The sequence below is a fragment of the Pseudorasbora parva genome, chromosome 4 (assembly GCF_024679245.1).
Source record: "Pseudorasbora parva isolate DD20220531a chromosome 4, ASM2467924v1, whole genome shotgun sequence".
In the NCBI taxonomy this organism is placed as follows: Eukaryota; Metazoa; Chordata; class Actinopteri; order Cypriniformes; family Gobionidae; genus Pseudorasbora; species Pseudorasbora parva.
In genome coordinates this window covers 56,110,449-56,134,889 of record NC_090175.1, presented here as the reverse complement: position 1 = coordinate 56,134,889, position 24,441 = coordinate 56,110,449, and the positions used below count along the sequence as shown (strand labels likewise).

Genomic DNA, 24,441 nt, shown 5'->3' with positions numbered 1-24,441 from the left:
TGAGATTTAGGTCAGAAGTGGACTTCTTGCTTATGGAATTAAGTTTGTTAAGACTCATTTAATAATATAATATAATATAATATAATATAATATAATATAAATATAATATAATATAATATAATATAATATAATATAATATAATATAATATAATATAATATAATATAATATAATATAATATAATATAATATAATATAAATATAATATAATATAATATAATATAATATAATATAAATATAATATAATATAATATAATATAATTTACGTTTTTTAATTTTTTTTTATTTTAGCTTTCTTACAAAACTTTTGAAGAGTTTCCAAATTTAACTTTTTTTTGTTTTTTTAAACAAATTTAAACAAAATGCTCAAATGCTTAAAAGCTCAAAGGATTACTTTTGCATTAAAGGTGAACATTTTATTTTAAAACAGCATCATGCAACAACAATTTCTCAAGAAAGAAGTAAAAGTGCCCGTGCATATCTTTAACGCAGCCTTGCTGCATTCACCGGTTTATCTTATTTCACATGCTTTCCTGGATCTCAATCATCAAATCATCAAACTCGGCTTGTCCACGAAGCTTTCTGACTCTATCCAGACGTCAACTTCATTAATCTCCTGAGGGTTCAGCACTCAATGCAACTTTTTGAAATATTAAAGGAACAAGTGCAAGTCTTGCCATAAAAATCAACAACAAACGAACCCAGAGCCTCACTCTTAAACTATTAAAGCAATATTCTGTAAGTCTGTATTCTAGGTCATATTTAATTCTATAAACTATCCTAATCAAACTAGCCAAATCAAATTTTGTTGCAATATTGTCCTGTTTAACACTGAAGCTGCTTTGAAACAGTCGTCACTTTAAAAGTGCTGTATAACTAAAGTTGATTGATTGATGTTCTGGAAGTTAAGAAAGTTAGTGTCACCGTGCATAAAAATCTCTAAAGTTTGGCACAATGCTAGAAGCGAAAACTAATATTGTAGATGAGGAAACTCTCGTACAGCTCCCTTTATCTCGATGGAAACATAAGAGAAAACATGTCGGAGTCCAGCATGCATTAGCTGTTTGGATGAGGTTAACCAGTGAAGTACTCAGTAACCCACAGACCTGTGGTTTTCAGATTCAGCCACAAGATTTCAGTACTCCACTGACACTGCAAACCAGCTCGTCGACGTCGTCATGTTGCGCAAACATCGGCATCGGTGCACGTTCGATTGAGATTAGAGCTTACGCCAAAAATGGCTCGGAGACTCACCCCTGGAGAAGCACGATTGGTAGGACGGGAAGCTTTCGAAGATGCTGTTGGAGGCCATGGCGAGCGGCTGCTTCTCGTCTGAATCGTCCGAATCCAACTCTTCCAGCTTGATCTGCTCCCGGATTTTGAAGGGCTCCCGGTTTTGCCCTGCAAAGAGCAAAAATACACCCGTGACGACATGCAAGAGGTTTCGTTTGAACGCCACCCCCCGATCCTCGAACCCTAATATACAGTACACACCCAAGCCCGGAAAACCATGGTCACCCTGAGCCGGTCCAGAGAAGCGGTTCTGTCCTGGGATGGTTCTGTGCATGGTTCAGAGACGGGCGATTGCGATCGGCGGTCAGCCTGTGGTTGACTGATGCTTACCCTTGTGCAAAAGAGCAGGAGCGCAAACGTGTCGCTGTGGTTTTTTCGGCGATTTGTCTGTTTCACACGCTGACATCGACACGTATTCTCCCTCCCCCTCTCGCTCTTCAGACCCTCTTGTCTATCTTTATCTCGCAGTTCTCTAGTGCCTAGAGAGCCGTGACCGGTCGCAGACTTGGTTTGTGGTTGTGGCGGCCCACAGAAAGCTTCTCCCTTAGACAGACAACAAGTTTAACCGTTCCCCACAACTGAAAAAAAAAAGCATCCTAGTGTCATTGGGCCGTTTAGGTCACATGCTCCAGCAAATTTCATTCGGATTTTTTCTGCAGAGGTTTTGTTCTGTGTGATCTGGCGTTTTGGGCTGGTCTATCAAACCTCCACCTGTTTGCATTCGCTTGAAAAGGAGGAAATAGACGTGGTCTGTTTCAATTGTGAGAGCGTGCAACAGAGGAGGAGGGGGGGGGGGGGGGTGAAAGTGAGTAGGTGAGAACGCCAAGGCATGTGTGTGTGTGTGTGCGTGTCAGAGTTTGTGTACGAGTCACGCTGCATAAGTTAAAGCATGCAAATCCATCTTCACAAGAGGACACAATTAGTCCTGTGTCTCAGACGCCATAAAGGCACTGCAGATCGTCAAAATTTACATGATGCCTTTCGTATCAGCTTCATCTGCAAGACAGACAGAAAATACAGTGTATAACCGACAATAAACGTGCACATTGTGAACACTTGTTTCATCTAAGAAATTCAGAATTATGTATAAAATTGTCACACTTTAGTTTAGGGTCCAATTCTCACTATAAACTATAACCTTTGCCTTAATAAACTCCTAATAACTGCTTATGAATAGTTAGTAAGGTTACGGTAGTTGTTAAGTTTAGGTATTAATTGATGTAGAATATGGTCATGCAGAATAAGGTATAATATGTGCTTATAGTACTCATAAGCAGCCAATATCCTAGTAATATGCATGATAATAAGCAACCCAATTTGAGTTGTTTTCAACCCAAGGACTGGGTAAATATAGGAAAGAACACAAGTTGTGTTCATTTTAACCAGCATAGTTGATTCATAGAATCATTTTTTTGTACACAAATCTGTATTTTACTGAAGAGATACACCAATTTGACAGAGCTGCACTGCTCTCACCTGAAAAGGTTGCAAAAAGCCTGCGATAAATAAATAAATAACTCAACCCCTGGGCTGTTACATCTGACCCAGGATCTGGGTTACAAAAAACTACCCAAACCTAGTTAACCTAAACCAAACCTTAATCCATGTAGTTCCCTTATATTACCAAGTTCTTTCTCAGGCAAGAACACTATAAAAATAAAGTGCAACCAAGAAAATTGTGTTGTTTCTGTGCAGATTTGACGATTTATTGCCTAATGCAATGCCACTCATATATTTTTAAATTTAACTCAATCAAAATAAATTTGTGTTTGTGATGATCAAGATGCGACAAGTTCTTTACAAGCGAATGACATGCACTACCTACTGCTTTATTATTAAGTGTTGGATATGTTGGGTAAAATTAACCCAACATGTGTTTTGTCCTATATTTACCCAGCCCTTGTGTTGAAAACAACCCAAATTGAGAGTGTTTGATGATTTGTTGCCTAATGAATTGACATTTTAAGCATAATTTCAATCTGACATTCGACTGCAATGAATATTAAATGGCATATTTGATAATAAAGAGCCAATAAGTTATTTGAAAGTGAATTGCATGCATTACTGCTTTTAATCGTAGACTTCATTATACATTTTTTATGTCGCATGATGCTTTATATCATTTCAAACTGTTGACTTCAAGACAAACAGAAAATGAAATGCAGTATTTGCTGACAATAAAGCCTCATTATGAATGGTTGTTGGGTCTAAAAACATCCAGTGAGAAAATATCCAGTGAGATAAGAGGGGATTTAAGCCACATTTAAATGTCATTGCATTAGAAAACTAAATATAAGACAATTATTTTGGTGTCTAGTGCAATGGCCTGTATATATTTTCAAGTGCAACTCAAGTGTACATTTAGCACCAGACATTTGATTAAACCGAGAATTAAATGTCACATTAGATGACTGAGAGACAAAAAGTTATTTTAAAAGAAAACATTGTACCTTTGAAGGTCCTACCTGCTTCAAATCGTAGACTTCATTATGCATTTTGCATGTTGCATGGCGCCTTTCATATCATTTTAATCTGTTGATTCTGCGTGAGACACAATAGAAGAGTGTTTACCAACAATAAACTCTCATAACATCCAAATTTCACATGCAAATACATTGAACGTTCAACAACAGAATATTTTTCTCAAACCGATTGCGTTACCTGGATCAAATCAAACTGCATTATGCGTTTGGCATGACAGGCGTCATCATAATTGCAGGACTCATTACCGTCTCACCTGCCCTTAATAAAGGCATTGCATTACACGTCCAAGTGGGTCATGATATCGTGCAAGACTCTTTCCTATCATGATTAGGACGTTTCATTTTGTCCAAAGAGCATAAACGCCCCCCTCAACCCCTCAAGCACCTATTATCTCTTAGCCACACACCTGCGTCCACCTCCAGCTTAGACGGCCCCAAATTGGCACATGTACACCTGCAGCACGCCTCCAGCACATGCCAAACACACCCACACCTGTGTCCTGGCGGTGCTCGCGACCGTTTGGACGGGAGGTTTGGGAGTGGTGGGCGGAGTGCTTTAGGAGGTATCGGCGTGCAGGAGCAGCTGCTATCCCTCCTGATCTGGAGTCAGGTTTCAGCCCAGCAAGCGGACACGCGTACAGACGTCAGTGTTGTAGAATGTCCGCTTGATTGTGCTGAAACAGTTGAGCTCCGTTTCGAATCTCGAATTTTGGATTTCGAATAAACGAAGAGTCCAAAAAGAATAATTTGTGAATGTGATATTTTGTTACACACTCACCTCAAGGATTATTAGGAACACACACTAATACTGTGTTTGACCCCTTTCGCCTTCAGAACTGCCTTAATTCTACGTGGCATTGATTCAACAAGCTGCTGAAAGCATTCTTTAGAAATGTTGGCCCATATTGATAGGAGAGCATCTTGCAGTTGATGGAGATTTGTGGGATGCACATCCAGGGCACGAAGCTCCCGTTCCACCACATCCCAAAGATGCTCTATTGGGTTGAGATCTGGTGACTGTGGCGGCCATTTTAGTACAGTCAACTCATTGTTGTAGGGGCAGGAGTGGCTCAGTGGTTCATGTAGGTTGTCTACAAACCAGAAGGTTGGTGGTTCAATCCCCAGTTCCACCTGACCAAGTGTCGAAGTGTCCATGAGCAAGACACCTAACCCCAGCCCCCGACGAGCTGGATGGCGCCTGAATATACATGGCTGACATCGCCGTCGTTGTATGAAAGGGTGGACATGGTGGTCATAAAGGGATGGACATGGTCAGAACGACGGCATTTAAACGATGCCCAATTGGCACTAAAGGGCCTAAAGTGTGCCAAGAAAACATCCCCACACCATTACACCACCACCACCACCAGCCTGCACAGTGGTAACAAGGCTTGATGGATCCATGCTCTCATTCTGTTTACGCCAAATTCTGACTCTACCATCTGAATGTCTCAACAGAAATCAAGACTCATCAGACCAGGCAACATTTTTCCAGTCTTCAACTGTCCTATTTTGGTGAGCTTGTGTAAATTGTCGCCTCTTTTTCCTATTTGTAGTGGAGATGAGTGATACCCGGTGGGGTCTTCTGCTGTTGTAGCCCATCCGCCTCAAGGTTTTGTGTGTTGTGGCTTTACAAATGCTTTGCTGCATACCTCGGTTGTAACGAGTGGTTATTTCAGTCAAAGTTGCTCTTCCATCAGCTTGTATCAGTCGGCCCATTCTCCTCTGACCTCTAGCATTAATAATTTAATATACTTTGCTCATCTTGGGCTGCTCTGCAGAGCGCCACGGATTACGTGATCACGTTGGAAAGGTCACGCTAGACGTAGACAAAATTACAAATGGCCTTTACCAAAAAAATCTCCAACTTCAAAATCGTCCGACATCGTTGTTTTACCTTTTTTTGCTAAAGGACATTTGTGTTAGTCTTCGCACAAGCGTATTTGTAAAGACGGGAGACCTTTCCGACGTGATTATGCAATCCTGGTGTAATTTCAGAGCACATCCCTTGTAGTAGTAATATAGGCTATACAGACTCGGTCGGCATTATTAAAAACACACACAAATATGTCATATCCGTTTTTTGCAGTGGGGGAAAACAAACTATTCGAATGAACGCACATAGACCTTGTTAAGTGCTTGATCTTTACTTTTTGTAATGATTAGGATTGATTTTTGCTTGGTGCAATTTGGAAAAGTTACTGTGTGGCGTTCTATTGTAAGTTGTGTAGATGTTGACAGCGAATCAAACTGCTCTCAGACTGCATTTGGCAACAGAGAATAAAAGAGAAGCAGCATTATTAACCTGACGCTGAAATGGTTATGTAAGGAACCTAAAATCGAGGGTTCAGTTTTTCTTACAAGCCAGAAAACATCACATTTGCTCGAGTGTTTCGAGCTGAGAAAGGAGAGTAGGAGGGCTGTCTACTGTATCTGTTATTTATTTATTGTATTTGATGTCTGGGACACACAGCTGTCCGACACACACACACACACACACACACACACAGACACACACACGTCATGCTGTGTTCCCATCGCATATCCTCATCCCTGAGAAAAACCCTCCTCGTTTCATTGGCCGGAGACATTCCTGCATGACCATCCATGTGATGCTTCTTAAAACATGGACCAGAAAGAGAGAATCGGAAAGAGTAAAAAAGCTTTAAATGGTAGATAACATTAGTTTGACACTTATAAATGTCACATTTATTATTAATAAATAACTAATGCTTGTTCCTGCCTCCTCCTGTATATGCCGAAAATTACATTTTTCACATTTAATAATTTAGGATTAACACTTAACACTATTAGTTACACTCTAAAAAATCATTAAAAAATGGGTTGAGCCTTTTTTTATTGATTATTATTTCAGTGTTTGGGTAGTTTTTGTGTTCCTTAGATCCTGGGTCAGACGTAACAACCCAGTGTTTGGGTAGTTTTTGTGTTCCTTAGATCCTGGGTCAGACGTAACAACCCAGTGTTTGGGTAGTTTTTGTGTAACTCAGATCCTGGGTCAGACGTAACAACCCAGTGTTTGGGTAGTTTTTGTGTTACTCAGATCCTGGGTCAGACGTAACAACCCAGTGTTTGGGTAGTTTTTGTGTTACTCAGATCCTGGGTCAGACGTAACAACCCAGTGTTTGTGTAGTTTTTGTGTTACTCAGATCCTGGGTCAGACGTAACAACCCAGTGTTTGGGTAGTTTTTGTGTTACTCAGATCCTGGGCCAGTTGTAACAACCCAGTGTTTGGGTAGTTTTTGTGTTACTCAGATCCTGGGTCAGACGTAACAACCCAGTGTTTGGGTAGTTTTTGTGTTACTCAGATCCTGGGTCAGACGTAACAACCCAGTGTTTGGGTAGTTTTTGTGTTACTCAGATCCTGGGTCAGACGTAACAACCCAGTGTTTGTGTAGTTTTTGTGTTACTCAGATCCTGGGTCAGACGTAACAACCCAGTGTTTGGGTAGTTTTTGTGTTACTCAGATCCTGGGCCAGTCGTAACAACCCAGTGTTTGGGTAGTTTTTGTGTTACTCAGATCCTGGGTCAGACGTAACAACCCAGTGTTTGGGTAGTTTTTGTGTTACTCAGATCCTGGGTCAGACGTAACAACCCAGTGTTTGGGTAGTTTTGTGTAACCCAGATCCTGGGTCAGACGTAACAACCAAGTGTTTGGATAGTTTTGTGTAACCCAGATCCTGGGTCAGACGTAACAACCCAGTGTTTGGGTAGTTTTTGTGTTACTCAGATCCTGGGTCAGACGTAACAACCCAGTGTTTGGGTAGTTTTTGTGTTACTCTGATCCTGGGTCAGACGTAACAACCCAGTGTTTGGGTAGTTTTTGTGTTACCCAGATCCTGGGTCAGACGTAACAACCCAGTGTTTGGGTAGTTTTTGTGTTACTCAGATCCTGGGTCAGACGTAACAACCCAGTGTTTGGGTAGTTTTTGTGTTACCCAGATCCTGGGTCAGTCGTAACAACCCAGTGTTTGGGTAGTTTTTGTGTTACTCAGATCCTGGGTCAGACGTAACAACCCAGTGTTTGGGTAGTTTTTGTGTTACCCAGATCCTGGGTCAGACGTAACAACCCAGTGTTTGGGTAGTTTTTGTGTTACTCAGATCCTGGGTCAGACGTGACAACCCAGTGTTTGGGTCGTTCTTGTGTTACTCAGATCCTGGGTCAGACGTAACAACAAAGTGTTTGGGTCGTTTTTGTGTTACCCAGATCCTGGGTCAGACGTAACAACCCAGCGTTTGGGTCGTTCTTGTGTTACTCAGATCTTGGGTCAGACGTGACAACCCAGTGTTTGGGTCGTTCTTGTGTTACTCAGATCCTGGGTCAGACGTAACAACAAAGTGTTTGGGTCGTTTTTGTGTTACCCAGATCCTGGGTCAGACGTAACAACCCAGCGTTTGGGTCGTTCTTGTGTTACTCAGATCTTGGGTTAGACGTAACAACCCAGTGTTTGGGTAGTTTTTGTGTTCCTTAGATCCTGGGTCAGACGTAACAACCCAGTGTTTGGGTAGTTTTTGTGTAACTCAGATCCTGGGTCAGACGTAACAACCCAGTGTTTGGGTAGTTTTTGTGTTACTCAGATCCTGGGTCAGACGTAACAACCCAGTGTTTGGGTAGTTTTTGTGTTACTCAGATCCTGGGTCAGACGTAACAACCCAGTGTTTGTGTAGTTTTTGTGTTACTCAGATCCTGGGTCAGACGTAACAACCCAGTGTTTGGGTAGTTTTTGTGTTACTCAGATCCTGGGCCAGTCGTAACAACCCAGTGTTTGGGTAGTTTTTGTGTTACTCAGATCCTGGGTCAGACGTAACAACCCAGTGTTTGGGTAGTTTTTGTGTTACTCAGATCCTGGGTCAGACGTAACAACCCAGTGTTTGGGTAGTTTTTGTGTTACTCAGATCCTGGGTCAGACGTAACAACCAAGTGTTTGGGTAGTTTTGTGTAACCCAGATCCTGGGTCAGACGTAACAACCCAGTGTTTGGGTAGTTTTTGTGTTACTCAGATCCTGGGTCAGACGTAACAACCCAGTGTTTGGGTAGTTTTTGTGTTACTCTGATCCTGGGTCAGACGTAACAACCCAGTGTTTGGGTAGTTTTTGTGTTACCCAGATCCTGGGTCAGACGTAACAACCCAGTGTTTGGGTAGTTTTTGTGTTACTCAGATCCTGGGTCAGACGTAACAACCCAGTGTTTGGGTAGTTTTTGTGTTACCCAGATCCTGGGTCAGTCGTAACAACCCAGTGTTTGGGTAGTTTTTGTGTTACTCAGATCCTGGGTTAGACGTAACAACCCAGTGTTTGGGTCGTTCTTGTGTTACTCAGATCCTGGGTCAGACGTAACAACAAAGTGTTTGGGTCGTTTTTGTGTTACCCAGATCCTGGGTCAGACGTAACAACCCAGTGTTTGGGTAGTTTTTGTGTTCCTTAGATCCTGGGTCAGACGTAACAACCCAGTGTTTGGGTAGTTTTTGTGTTCCTTAGATCCTGGGTCAGACGTAACAACCCAGTGTTTGGGTAGTTTTTGTGTAACTCAGATCCTGGGTCAGACGTAACAACCCAGTGTTTGGGTAGTTTTTGTGTTACTCAGATCCTGGGTCAGACGTAACAACCCAGTGTTTGGGTAGTTTTTGTGTTACTCAGATCCTGGGTCAGACGTAACAACCCAGTGTTTGTGTAGTTTTTGTGTTACTCAGATCCTGGGTCAGACGTAACAACCCAGTGTTTGGGTAGTTTTTGTGTTACTCAGATCCTGGGTCAGACGTAACAACCCAGTGTTTGGGTAGTTTTTGTGTTACTCAGATCCTGGGTCAGACGTAACAACCCAGTGTTTGGGTAGTTTTTGTGTTACTCAGATCCTGGGTCAGACGTAACAACCCAGTGTTTGGGTAGTTTTTGTGTTACCCAGATCCTGGGTCAGACGTAACAACCCAGTGTTTGGGTAGTTTTTGTGTTACTCAGATCCTGGGTCAGACGTGACAACCCAGTGTTTGGGTCGTTCTTGTGTTATTCAGATCCTGGGTCAGACGTAACAACAAAGTGTTTGGGTCGTTTTTGTGTTACCCAGATCCTGGGTCAGACGTAACAACCCAGCGTTTGGGTAGTTTTTGTGTTACTCAGATCTTGGGTTAGACGTAACAACCCAGTGTTTGGGTCGTTCTTGTGTTACTCAGATCCTGGGTCAGACGTAACAACAAAGTGTTTGGGTCGTTTTTGTGTTACCCAGATCCTGGGTCAGACGTAACAACCCAGTGTTTGGGTAGTTTTTGTGTTACTCAGATCCTGGGTCAGACGTCACAACCCAGTGTTTGGGTAGTTTTTGTGTTACTCAGATCCTGGGACAGACGTAACAACCCAGTGTTTGGGTAGTTTTTGTGTTACTCAGATCCTGGGTCAGACGTCACAACCCAGTGTTTGGGTAGTTTTGTGTAACCCAGATCCTGGGTCAGACGTAACAACCCAGTGTTTGGGTAGTTTTTGTGTTACTCAGATCCTGGGTCAGACGTAACAACCCAGTGTTTGGGTAGTTTTTGTGTTACTCTGATCCTGGGTCAGACGTAACAACCCAGTGTTTGGGTAGTTTTTGTGTTACCCAGATCCTGGGTCAGACGTAACAACCCAGTGTTTGGGTAGTTTTTGTGTTACTCAGATCCTGGGTCAGACGTAACAACCCAGTGTTTGGGTAGTTTTTGTGTTACCCAGATCCTGGGTCAGTCGTAACAACCCAGTGTTTGGGTAGTTTTTGTGTTACCCAGATCCTGGGTCAGACGTAACAACCCAGTGTTTGGGTAGTTTTTGTGTTACTCAGATCCTGGGTCAGACGTGACAACCCAGTGTTTGGGTCGTTCTTGTGTTACTCAGATCCTGGGTCAGACGTAACAACAAAGTGTTTGGGTCGTTTTTGTGTTACCCAGATCCTGGGTCAGACGTAACAACCCAGCGTTTGGGTCGTTCTTGTGTTACTCAGATCTTGGGTTAGACGTAACAACCCAGTGTTTGGGGAGTTTTTGTGTTCCTTAGATCCTGGGTCAGACGTAACAACCCAGTGTTTGGGTAGTTTTTGTGTAACTCAGATCCTGGGTCAGACGTAACAACCCAGTGTTTGGGTAGTTTTTGTGTTACTCAGATCCTGGGTCAGACGTAACAACCCAGTGTTTGGGTAGTTTTTGTGTTACTCAGATCCTGGGTCAGACGTAACAACCCAGTGTTTGTGTAGTTTTTGTGTTACTCAGATCCTGGGTCAGACGTAACAACCCAGTGTTTGGGTAGTTTTTGTGTTACTCAGAACCTGGGCCAGTCGTAACAACCCAGTGTTTGGGTAGTTTTTGTGTTACTCAGATCCTGGGTCAGACGTAACAACCCAGTGTTTGGGTAGTTTTTGTGTTACTCAGATCCTGGGTCAGACGTAACAACCCAGTGTTTGGGTAGTTTTTGTGTTACTCAGATCCTGGGTCAGACGTAACAACCCAGTGTTTGTGTAGTTTTTGTGTTACTCAGATCCTGGGTCAGACGTAACAACCCAGTGTTTGGGTAGTTTTTGTGTTACTCAGATCCTGGGCCAGTCGTAACAACCCAGTGTTTGGGTAGTTTTTGTGTTACTCAGATCCTGGGTCAGACGTAACAACCCAGTGTTTGGGTAGTTTTTGTGTTACTCAGATCCTGGGTCAGACGTAACAACCCAGTGTTTGGGTAGTTTTGTGTAACCCAGATCCTGGGTCAGACGTAACAACCAAGTGTTTGGGTAGTTTTGTGTAACCCAGATCCTGGGTCAGACGTAACAACCCAGTGTTTGGGTAGTTTTTGTGTTACTCAGATCCTGGGTCAGACGTAACAACCCAGTGTTTGGGTAGTTTTTGTGTTACTCTGATCCTGGGTCAGACGTAACAACCCAGTGTTTGGGTAGTTTTTGTGTTACCCAGATCCTGGGTCTGACGTAACAACCCAGTGTTTGGGTAGTTTTTGTGTTACTCAGATCCTGGGTCAGACGTAACAACCCAGTGTTTGGGTAGTTTTTGTGTTACCCAGATCCTGGGTCAGTCGTAACAACCCAGTGTTTGGGTAGTTTTTGTGTTACTCAGATCCTGGGTCAGACGTAACAACCCAGTGTTTGGGTAGTTTTTGTGTTACCCAGATCCTGGGTCAGACGTAACAACCCAGTGTTTGGGTAGTTTTTGTGTTACTCAGATCCTGGGTCAGACGTGACAACCCAGTGTTTGGGTCGTTCTTGTGTTACTCAGATCCTGGGTCAGACGTAACAACAAAGTGTTTGGGTCGTTTTTGTGTTACCCAGATCCTGGGTCAGACGTAACAACCCAGCGTTTGGGTCGTTCTTGTGTTACTCAGATCTTGGGTTAGACGTAACAACCCAGTGTTTGGGTCGTTCTTGTGTTACTCAGATCCTGGGTCAGACGTAACAACAAAGTGTTTGGGTCGTTTTTGTGTTACCCAGATCCTGGGTCAGATGTAACAACCCAGTGTTTGGGTAGTTTTTGTGTTCCTTAGATCCTGGGTCAGACGTAACAACCCAGTGTTTGGGTAGTTTTTGTGTTCCTTAGATCCTGGGTCAGACGTAACAACCCAGTGTTTGGGTAGTTTTTGTGTAACTCAGATCCTGGGTCAGACGTAACAACCCAGTGTTTGGGTAGTTTTTGTGTTACTCAGATCCTGGGTCAGACGTAACAACCCAGTGTTTGGGTAGTTTTTGTGTTACTCAGATCCTGGGTCAGACGTAACAACCCAGTGTTTGTGTAGTTTTTGTGTTACTCAGATCCTGGGTCAGACGTAACAACCCAGTGTTTGGGTAGTTTTTGTGTTACTCAGATCCTGGGCCAGTCGTAACAACACAGTGTTTGGGTAGTTTTTGTGTTACTCAGATCCTGGGTCAGACGTAACAACCCAGTGTTTGGGTAGTTTTTGTGTTACTCAGATCCTGGGTCAGACGTAACAACCCAGTGTTTGGGTAGTTTTGTGTAACCCAGATCCTGGGTCAGACGTAACAACCAAGTGTTTGGGTAGTTTTGTGTAACCCAGATCCTGGGTCAGACGTAACAACCCAGTGTTTGGGTAGTTTTTGTGTTACTCAGATCCTGGGTCAGACGTAACAACCCAGTGTTTGGGTAGTTTTTGTGTTACTCTGATCCTGGGTCAGACGTAACAACCCAGTGTTTGGGTAGTTTTTGTGTTACCCAGATCCTGGGTCAGACGTAACAACCCAGTGTTTGGGTAGTTTTTGTGTTACTCAGATCCTGGGTCAGACGTAACAACCCAGTGTTTGGGTAGTTTTTGTGTTACCCAGATCCTGGGTCAGTCGTAACAACCCAGTGTTTGGGTAGTTTTTGTGTTACTCAGATCCTGGGTCAGACGTAACAACCCAGTGTTTGGGTAGTTTTTGTGTTACCCAGATCCTGGGTCAGACGTAACAACCCAGTGTTTGGGTAGTTTTTGTGTTACTCAGATCCTGGGTCAGACGTGACAACCCAGTGTTTGGGTCGTTCTTGTGTTATTCAGATCCTGGGTCAGACGTAACAACAAAGTGTTTGGGTCGTTTTTGTGTTACCCAGATCCTGGGTCAGACGTAACAACCCAGCGTTTGGGTAGTTTTTGTGTTACTCAGATCTTGGGTTAGACGTAACAACCCAGTGTTTGGGTCGTTCTTGTGTTACTCAGATCCTGGGTCAGACGTAACAACAAAGTGTTTGGGTCGTTTTTGTGTTACCCAGATCCTGGGTCAGACGTAACAACCCAGTGTTTGGGTAGTTTTTGTGTTACTCAGATCCTGGGTCAGACGTCACAACCCAGTGTTTGGGTAGTTTTTGTGTTACGCAGATCCTGGGACAGACGTAACAACCCAGTGTTTGGGTAGTTTTTGTGTTACTCAGATCCTGGGTCAGACGTCACAACCCAGTGTTTGGGTAGTTTTGTGTAACCCAGATCCTGGGTCAGACGTAACAACCCAGTGTTTGGGTAGTTTTTGTGTTACTCAGATCCTGGGTCAGACGTAACAACCCAGTGTTTGGGTAGTTTTTGTGTTACTCTGATCCTGGGTCAGACGTAACAACCCAGTGTTTGGGTAGTTTTTGTGTTACCCAGATCCTGGGTCAGACGTAACAACCCAGTGTTTGGGTAGTTTTTGTGTTACTCAGATCCTGGGTCAGACGTAACAACCCAGTGTTTGGGTAGTTTTTGTGTTACCCAGATCCTGGGTCAGTCGTAACAACCCAGTGTTTGGGTAGTTTTTGTGTTACTCAGATCCTGGGTCAGACGTAACAACCCAGTGTTTGGGTAGTTTTTGTGTTACCCAGATCCTGGGTCAGACGTAACAACCCAGTGTTTGGGTAGTTTTTGTGTTACTCAGATCCTGGGTCAGACGTGACAACCCAGTGTTTGGGTCGTTCTTGTGTTACTCAGATCCTGGGTCAGACGTAACAACAAAGTGTTTGGGTCGTTTTTGTGTTACCCAGATCCTGGGTCAGACGTAACAACCCAGCGTTTGGGTCGTTCTTGTGTTACTCAGATCTTGGGTTAGACGTAACAACCCAGTGTTTGGGTCGTTCTTGTGTTACTCAGATCCTGGGTCAGACGTAACAACAAAGTGTTTGGGTCGTTTTTGTGTTACCCAGATCCTGGGTCAGACGTAACAACCCAGTGTTTGGGTAGTTTTTGTGTTCCTTAGATCCTGGGTCAGACGTAACAACCCAGTGTTTGGGTAGTTTTTGTGTTCCTTAGATCCTGGGTCAGACGTAACAACCCAGTGTTTGGGTAGTTTTTGTGTAACTCAGATCCTGGGTCAGACGTAACAACCCAGTGTTTGGGTAGTTTTTGTGTTACTCAGATCCTGGGTCAGACGTAACAACCCAGTGTTTGGGTAGATTTGTGTTACTCAGATCCTGGGTCAGACGTAACAACCCAGTGTTTGTGTAGTTTTTGTGTTACTCAGATCCTGGGTCAGACGTGACAACCCAGTGTTTGGGTCGTTCTTGTGTTATTCAGATCCTGGGTCAGACGTAACAACAAAGTGTTTGGGTCGTTTTTGTGTTACCCAGATCCTGGGTCAGACGTAACAACCCAGCGTTTGGGTAGTTTTTGTGTTACTCAGATCTTGGGTTAGACGTAACAACCCAGTGTTTGGGTCGTTCTTGTGTTACTCAGATCCTGGGTCAGACGTAACAACAAAGTGTTTGGGTCGTTTTTGTGTTACCCAGATCCTGGGTCAGACGTAACAACCCAGTGTTTGGGTAGTTTTTGTGTTACTCAGATCCTGGGTCAGACGTCACAACCCAGTGTTTGGGTAGTTTTTGTGTTACTCAGATCCTGGGACAGACGTAACAACCCAGTGTTTGGGTAGTTTTTGTGTTACTCAGATCCTGGGTCAGACGTCACAACCCAGTGTTTGGGTAGTTTTGTGTAACCCAGATCCTGGGTCAGACGTAACAACCCAGTGTTTGGGTAGTTTTTGTGTTACTCAGATCCTGGGTCAGACGTAACAACCCAGTGTTTGGGTAGTTTTTGTGTTACTCTGATCCTGGGTCAGACGTAACAACCCAGTGTTTGGGTAGTTTTTGTGTTACCCAGATCCTGGGTCAGACGTAACAACCCAGTGTTTGGGTAGTTTTTGTGTTACTCAGATCCTGGGTCAGACGTAACAACCCAGTGTTTGGGTAGTTTTTGTGTTACCCAGATCCTGGGTCAGTCGTAACAACCCAGTGTTTGGGTAGTTTTTGTGTTACCCAGATCCTGGGTCAGACGTAACAACCCAGTGTTTGGGTAGTTTTTGTGTTACTCAGATCCTGGGTCAGACGTGGCAACCCAGTGTTTGGGTCGTTCTTGTGTTACTCAGATCCTGGGTCAGACGTAACAACAAAGTGTTTGGGTCGTTTTTGTGTTACCCAGATCCTGGGTCAGACGTAACAACCCAGCGTTTGGGTCGTTCTTGTGTTACTCAGATCTTGGGTTAGACGTAACAACCCAGTGTTTGGGTAGTTTTTGTGTTCCTTAGATCCTGGGTCAGACGTAACAACCCAGTGTTTGGGTAGTTTTTGTGTAACTCAGATCCTGGGTCAGACGTAACAACCCAGTGTTTGGGTAGTTTTTGTGTTACTCAGATCCTGGGTCAGACGTAACAACCCAGTGTTTGGGTAGTTTTTGTGTTACTCAGATCCTGGGTCAGACGTAACAACCCAGTGTTTGTGTAGTTTTTGTGTTACTCAGATCCTGGGTCAGACGTAACAACCCAGTGTTTGTGTAGTTTTTGTGTTACTCAGATCCTGGGCCAGTCGTAACAACCCAGTGTTTGGGTAGTTTTTGTGTTACTCAGATCCTGGGTCAGACGTAACAACCCAGTGTTTGGGTAGTTTTTGTGTTACTCAGATCCTGGGTCAGACGTAACAACCCAGTGTTTGGGTAGTTTTTGTGTTACTCAGATCCTGGGTCAGACGTAACAACCCAGTGTTTGTGTAGTTTTTGTGTTACTCAGATCCTGGGTCAGACGTAACAACCCAGTGTTTGGGTAGTTTTTGTGTTACTCAGATCCTGGGCCAGTCGTAACAACCCAGTGTTTGGGTAGTTTTTGTGTTACTCAGATCCTGGGTCAGACGTAACAACCCAGTGTTTGGGTAGTTTTTGTGTTACTCAGATCCTGGGTCAGACGTAACAACCCAGTGTTTGGGTAGTTTTGTGTAACCCAGATCCTGGGTCAGACGTAACAACCAAGTGTTTGGGTAGTTTTGTGTAACCCAGATCCTGGGTCAGACGTAACAACCCAGTGTTTGGGTAGTTTTTGTGTTACTCAGATCCTGGGTCAGACGTAACAACCCAGTGTTTGGGTAGTTTTTGTGTTACTCTGATCCTGGGTCAGACGTAACAACCCAGTGTTTGGGTAGTTTTTGTGTTACCCAGATCCTGGGTCAGACGTAACAACCCAGTGTTTGGGTAGTTTTTGTGTTACTCAGATCCTGGGTCAGACGTAACAACCCAGTGTTTGGGTAGTTTTTGTGTTACCCAGATCCTGGGTCAGTCGTAACAACCCAGTGTTTGGGTAGTTTTTGTGTTACTCAGATCCTGGGTCAGACGTAACAACCCAGTGTTTGGGTAGTTTTTGTGTTACCCAGATCCTGGGTCAGACGTAACAACCCAGTGTTTGGGTAGTTTTTGTGTTACTCAGATCCTGGGTCAGACGTGACAACCCAGTGTTTGGGTCGTTCTTGTGTTACTCAGATCCTGGGTCAGACGTAACAACAAAGTGTTTGGGTCGTTTTTGTGTTACCCAGATCCTGGGTCAGACGTAACAACCCAGCGTTTGGGTCGTTCTTGTGTTACTCAGATCTTGGGTTAGACGTAACAACCCAGTGTTTGGGTCGTTCTTGTGTTACTCAGATCCTGGGTCAGACGTAACAACAAAGTGTTTGGGTCGTTTTTGTGTTACCCAGATCCTGGGTCAGACGTAACAACCCAGTGTTTGGGTAGTTTTTGTGTTCCTTAGATCCTGGGTCAGACGTAACAACCCAGTGTTTGGGTAGTTTTTGTGTTCCTTAGATCCTGGGTCAGACGTAACAACCCAGTGTTTGGGTAGTTTTTGTGTAACTCAGATCCTGGGTCAGACGTAACAACCCAGTGTTTGGGTAGTTTTTGTGTTACTCAGATCCTGGGTCAGACGTAACAACCCAGTGTTTGGGTAGTTTTTGTGTTACTCAGATCCTGGGTCAGACGTAACAACCCAGTGTTTGTGTAGTTTTTGTGTTACTCAGATCCTGGGTCAGACGTAACAACCCAGTGTTTGGGTAGTTTTTGTGTTACTCAGATCCTGGGCCAGTCGTAACAACCCAGTGTTTGGGTAGTTTTTGTGTTACTCAGATCCTGGGTCAGACGTAACAACCCAGTGTTTGGGTAATTTTTGTGTTACTCAGATCCTGGGTCAGACGTAACAACCCAGTGTTTGGGTAGTTTTGTGTAACCCAGATCCTGGGTCAGACGTAACAACCAAGTGTTTGGGTAGTTTTGTGTAACCCAGATCCTGGGTCAGACGTAACAACCCAGTGTTTGGGTAGTTTTTGTGTTACTCAGATCCTGGGTCAGACGTAACAACCCAGTGTTTGGGTAGTTTTTGTGTTACTCTGATCCTGGGTCAGACGTAACAACCCAGTGTTTGGGTAGTTTTTGTGTTACCCAGATCCTGGGTCAGACGTAACAACCCAGTGTTTGGGTAGTTTTTGTGTTACTCAGATCCTGGGTCAGACGTAACAACCCAGTGTTTGGGTAGTTTTTGTGTTACCCAGATCCTGGGTCAGTCGTAACAACCCAGTGTTTGGGTAGTTTTTGTGTTACTCAGATCCTGGGTCAGACGTAACAACCCAGTGTTTGGGTAGTTTTTGTGTTACCCAGATCCTGGGTCAGACGTAACAACCCAGTGTTTGGGTAGTTTTTGTGTTACTCAGATCCTGGGTCAGACGTGACAACCCAGTGTTTGGGTCGTTCTTGTGTTATTCAGATCCTGGGTCAGACGTAACAACAAAGTGTTTGGGTCGTTTTTGTGTTACCCAGATCCTGGGTCAGACGTAACAACCCAGCGTTTGGGTAGTTTTTGTGTTACTCAGATCTTGGGTTAGACGTAACAACCCAGTGTTTGGGTCGTTCTTGTGTTACTCAGATCCTGGGTCAGACGTAACAACAAAGTGTTTGGGTCGTTTTTGTGTTACCCAGATCCTGGGTCAGACGTAACAACCCAGTGTTTGGGTAGTTTTTGTGTTACTCAGATCCTGGGTCAGACGTCACAACCCAGTGTTTGGGTAGTTTTTGTGTTACGCAGATCCTGGGACAGACGTAACAACCCAGTGTTTGGGTAGTTTTTGTGTTACTCAGATCCTGGGTCAGACGTCACAACCCAGTGTTTGGGTAGTTTTGTGTAACCCAGATCCTGGGTCAGACGTAACAACCCAGTGTTTGGGTAGTTTTTGTGTTACTCAGATCCTGGGTCAGACGTAACAACCCAGTGTTTGGGTAGTTTTTGTGTTACTCTGATCCTGGGTCAGACGTAACAACCCAGTGTTTGGGTAGTTTTTGTGTTACCCAGATCCTGGGTCAGACGTAACAACCCAGTGTTTGGGTAGTTTTTGTGTTACTCAGATCCTGGGTCAGACGTAACAACCCAGTGTTTGGGTAGTTTTTGTGTTACCCAGATCCTGGGTCAATCGTAACAACCCAGTGTTTGGGTAGTTTTTGTGTTACTCAGATCCTGGGTCAGACGTAACAACCCAGTGTTTGGGTAGTTTTTGTGTTACCCAGATCCTGGGTCAGACGTAACAACCCAGTGTTTGGGTAGTTTTTGTGTTACTCAGATCCTGGGTCAGACGTGACAACCCAGTGTTTGGGTCGTTCTTGTGTTACTCAGATCCTGGGTCAGACGTAACAACAAAGTGTTTGGGTCGTTTTTGTGTTACCCAGATCCTGGGTCAGACGTAACAACCCAGTGTTTGGGTAGTTTTTGTGTTCCTTAGATCCTGGGTCAGACGTAACAACCCAGTGTTTGGGTAGTTTTTGTGTTCCTTAGATCCTGGGTCAGACGTAACAACCCAGTGTTTGGGTAGTTTTTGTGTAACTCAGATCCTGGGTCAGACGTAACAACCCAGTGTTTGGGTAGTTTTTGTGTTACTCAGATCCTGGGTCAGACGTAACAACCCAGTGTTTGGGTAGTTTTTGTGTTACTCAGATCCTGGGTCAGACGTAACAACCCAGTGTTTGTGTAGTTTTTGTGTTACTCAGATCCTGGGTCAGACGTAACAACCCAGTGTTTGGGTAGTTTTTGTGTTACTCAGATCCTGGGCCAGTCGTAACAACCCAGTGTTTGGGTAGTTTTTGTGTTACTCAGATCCTGGGTCAGACGTAACAACCCAGTGTTTGGGTAGTTTTTGTGTTACTCAGATCCTGGGTCAGACGTAACAACCCAGTGTTTGGGTAGTTTTGTGTAACCCAGATCCTGGGTCAGACGTAACAACCAAGTGTTTGGGTAGTTTTGTGTAACCCAGATCCTGGGTCAGACGTAACAACCCAGTGTTTGGGTAGTTTTTTTGTTACTCAGATCCTGGGTCAGACGTAACAACCCAGTGTTTGGGTAGTTTTTGTGTTACTCTGATCCTGGGTCAGACGTAACAACCCAGTGTTTGGGTAGTTTTTGTGTTACCCAGATCCTGGGTCAGACGTAACAACCCAGTGTTTGGGTAGTTTTTGTGTTACTCAGATCCTGGGTCAGACGTAACAACCCAGTGTTTGGGTAGTTTTTGTGTTACCCAGATCCTGGATCAGTCGTAACAACCCAGTGTTTGGGTAGTTTTTGTGTTACTCAGATCCTGGGTCAGACGTAACAACCCAGTGTTTGGGTAGTTTTTGTGTTACCCAGATCCTGGGTCAGACGTAACAACCCAGTGTTTGGGTAGTTTTTGTGTTACTCAGATCCTGGGTCAGACGTGACAACCCAGTGTTTGGGTCGTTCTTGTGTTATTCAGATCCTGGGTCAGACGTAACAACAAAGTGTTTGGGTCGTTTTTGTGTTACCCAGATCCTGGGTCAGACGTAACAACCCAGCGTTTGGGTAGTTTTTGTGTCACTCAGATCTTGGGTTAGACGTAACAACCCAGTGTTTGGGTCGTTCTTGTGTTACTCAGATCCTGGGTCAGACGTAACAACCCAGTGTTTGGGTAGTTTTTGTGTTACCCAGATCCTGGGTCAGACGTAACAACCCAGTGTTTGGGTAGTTTTTGTGTTACTCAGATCCTGGGTCAGACGTCACAACCCAGTGTTTGGGTAGTTTTTGTGTTACTCAGATCCTGGGACAGACGTAACAACCCAGTGTTTGGGTAGTTTTTGGTTGGGTTGGAAATAGACAAACCCAGCAGTTAGGTTAAATATTTGCTGAAAACAACCCAATTGCTGTGTTTGTCCATTTTCAACTAAACTTTTAGAGTGTATGCTGGGTTATATGAACAACACAATTTGCTGGGTAAAATGAACCCAGCATGTGTTCTGTTCTGTATTTAGCAAGCCCTTGGGTTGAAAACAACCCAAATTGGTGTTTTTTAGTGTGCACATTGACTAATTAAAATTGTGTAAATCATGACATGAAGAGTGACATAATTTATGATTGATTTAAATAATAAAAACATTATTGTGTTTTCCAGGTTTATAAGAAGGAAAATCATTATGAAGAATAATAGGAAATACAACTCAAATCCATAAAAATTGCAGTAATGACAACTGGGTGTGATGAGTAGAACATATTTCATCAAATAGTTCCTCCACAATGAACATGTCAGATTTTCTTTAAAGGGTCCAGATGTTTCTTCTGCCTCTGGTTTAAGTTAAGAGATAAAAACAGGGACTTTCCTTGCATATTTCTTTCTGTGTAGATTGTCTGTGTGGGTAAAGACTGTAGTCATGATGAATATAATTATTAAACCCTGAGTCACGGCAGGCCAGGAGTTCAGCAACTGGAGGAAAGGAAAGGAGAGAGGAGAGCTGCAGCTAAAGCTCTGACACTTGCTCTCCAATTCCTCTCAGCAGACTGATCTCATGAAATGGCGTATGTATGACACGCCAACTCGTATGCCATTTTGGCGTGCTATCAAGACGCATAATCGCTTTTTAGTGTGTTTATCAACGCCGTTACATTCCATCCCCTTATACTGCCCCTACCCCTAAACCTACCCATCACACACACACACACACACACACTCTAACACACACTCACACTCACACACACACACACACAGAGACACACACACACAAAGACACACACACACAGAGAGACACACACACACACACACACACAAAGACAGACACACACACACACACACACTCACAGACACACACACAAAGACAGACACACAAAGACAGACACACACACGCACACACACACACTCACAGACAGTGACGCACAGACAGAGATACAAACAAACACACAAATAAATATACACACATGTGCGCGCACAGTCTCCCTCACACACACACACATGCATACATGACACACCACACACTCACAGACACTGACACATTCACACACAAAAACACGCACACTCACATACACACACACACACACACACACACACACACACACACACACACACACACACACACACACACACACACACACACACTCACTCACTCACTCACTCACTCACTCACTCACTCACAAATACACACACAAACATACACACACACACACACACACTCACCCACAGACAGACAAACAAATGCACACTCACAGACACACACACACTCACAGACACACACACACACACACACACACACACACACACACACACACACACACACACACACACACACACACACACACACACACACACACACACACACACTTGGATAGTGCTGATTCTGGGCAAACATGGAATGACACAGAGACTCGTTTAAGTGAGACTTAAGTGTTCAGATGATTGTTTTATTAACTGAAGATTCCTGTCGTTCTCTGGCAAACACAGACACACTCTGAGCGCTGGAATGTTTTCCTGGTTACGTACAGCTCTCACTGTGTGTGTGTGTGTGTGTGTGTGTGTGTGTGTGTGTGTGTGTGTGTGTGTGTGTGTGTGTGTGTGTGTGTGTGTGTGTGTGTGTGTGTCTCTCTGTGTGTTTGTGGATGTGTGTGTGCATGTTTTGAAAACATTCCAGTCACTAAACTAATGCCTCAATTGGCTTTTTAATGTTTTTTTTTTAGCAGCAGTGAAGATAAAATCCCAAAATAAACAGATTTGTTTATCACTCTATATAAAGGTCATGGTTAATGTCATAGTTTTTTTCACCACCAGCTGCATGTCGAGAATCTCCTTGTGTGTGTGTGTGTGTGTGGGCATGTTTTTGTGACATATGAGAACACAAATGTGTATAATGCCATGGGTATGACACAGGTATTACAGGAGAGGGTGAAATATGAGGACATTACCCATGTCCCCACTTTTCAAAAGGCTTATAAATCACACAGGAGGAGTTTTTATGAGAAAGTCAAAATGCAGAATGTTTCCTGTGATGGGTAGGTTTAGTGTGTGTGTGTGTGTGTGTGTGTGTGTGTGTGTGTGTGTGTGTGTGTGTGTGTGATGGGTAGGTTTAGGGGCAGTGTGTGTGTGTGTGATGGGTAGGTTTAGGGGCAGTGTGTGTGTGTGTGATGGGTAGGTTTAGGGGTAGGGGCAGTGTAAGGGGATAGAAAATATGGTTTGTACAGTATAAAAACCATTACGCCTATGGAATGACCCCATATATTACGAAAACAAACGTGTGTGTGTGTGTGTGTTTACTGCCGGCAGGAGATTTCCTGATTCCATTCAGCACAAACTCTATGCACTGTACCGTCAGTGAGATATTCTACACTTTAAAAGCAAATGAATGCAATAATTCAGTAAAGACATTTATACAAGAGTCCATTTCAAATAAATGCTGTTCTTTTGGACGTTCTATAAAATCAAATGTGTCACAATTTCCAGTTATATGAACTGTTTTTAACACTGATAATAATAATCATAAATGTGTGTTGCTCATCAGCTCCTCATCTGAGAATGATTAGTGAAGGATCATGTGACACTGAAGACTGGAGTAATGATGATAAATTCAGCACACTGTAAAAAATAAAAACGGATAATGTACTGGTAATCTGCCAGTACATTATCCAGTAATTTTATGGAAATTTAACATTAAAACACAAACTAATGCAACATGTAATTCAAAATACAGGTAAAACACCTGTAAAAAAAATAAAATAAAAAATACTGAAAATTCCTTCATATTTATACAGTACATTGTACCCTATTTTTAATCTTGTCCAGCATCTTCTTTTGCTCCTTAAAGGCCCACTGAAGTGCTTTGAAACGCGCCGCATTATTCAATGTGTTGACGTGATTTCCCCTGAAACGGCTCCAGCTGTTAGCAGCTCCTCCCCTTTTTTGAAACAGCCAATAGCGTTTCGTTAATATCCAGTTTGACTAGAGCGCAAGAGCGGACCTTCTCTCTCTGTTTGGTAAAGCCAGTTCTCTCTAACACTGTTTATCATCATAATCTCCTCCATATCGCTTTGAAATGCAGCATTCAGTGCAGAACTCAAATAGGTCGATATGTTTGTTGTCAGCGCTGACTCGCGCATATGATCCGCGCTGCGCTCTCGTGTCTGTAGTCTAAATTTCAAGGGGGTAATCTAGTGCTCGGAAAGCGTTCCACCCATAGGGGCGGCCATTGCTAACCAAGCCATCACCTGCTGTTAACATCCCATTGACTCCCATTCATTTTTGAGTCACTTTGACAGTGAATAACTTTACATCTGAGGCGTTTAAAGACTCCATCTGTCCATTGTTTATTTCTAAAGAAACACGACAATGTATAAAAGGCTCCATTACCTTGTATCTTACACTAGCGCCCCGCAGAAGCTGTTTTTGTAAAAATAGGCTAACGATTGCGTCATAACCAGCGCGACTCTGTCGCAACGTAGAGAAATTACCGTATAGACCTGAGGAGACGCTCAGAAGCAATCTTTACTGTCTATGAGACAGTCGGGGGGACGTGGAGACATAAAGTCTGATAAAGTCAAGGGGGAAGAATGAGGAGAAGCCGACAGTAAGCCAAAAGCAACGGGAGAAAATATTTAAACAACATGATTCAGATTTCACTTTCCACA

The 24,441-nt window shown here is 43.6% G+C and overlaps 1 protein-coding gene across 2 annotated transcripts in view; it reads right to left on the bottom strand.

The window, feature by feature from the left end:
• runx1 (RUNX family transcription factor 1) overlaps positions 1–24,441 on the bottom strand; it is a 204,472-nt gene that overhangs the window by 97,418 nt on the left and 82,613 nt on the right. The window contains exons 10-12 of one of the 2 annotated variants that reach the window (XM_067442274.1): positions 3,756–3,831; positions 1,492–2,286; positions 1,252–1,398 (exon numbers count right to left, since the gene is read on the bottom strand). In XM_067442274.1, coding sequence (XP_067298375.1) covers positions 1,252–1,398; positions 1,492–1,564 — 220 coding nt within the window. In that variant the 5' untranslated portion in view covers positions 1,565–2,286; positions 3,756–3,831. The remainder of the gene's footprint in view (positions 1–1,251; positions 1,399–1,491; positions 2,287–3,755; positions 3,832–24,441) is intronic. The other variant, XM_067442275.1, reaches the window with a different exon arrangement.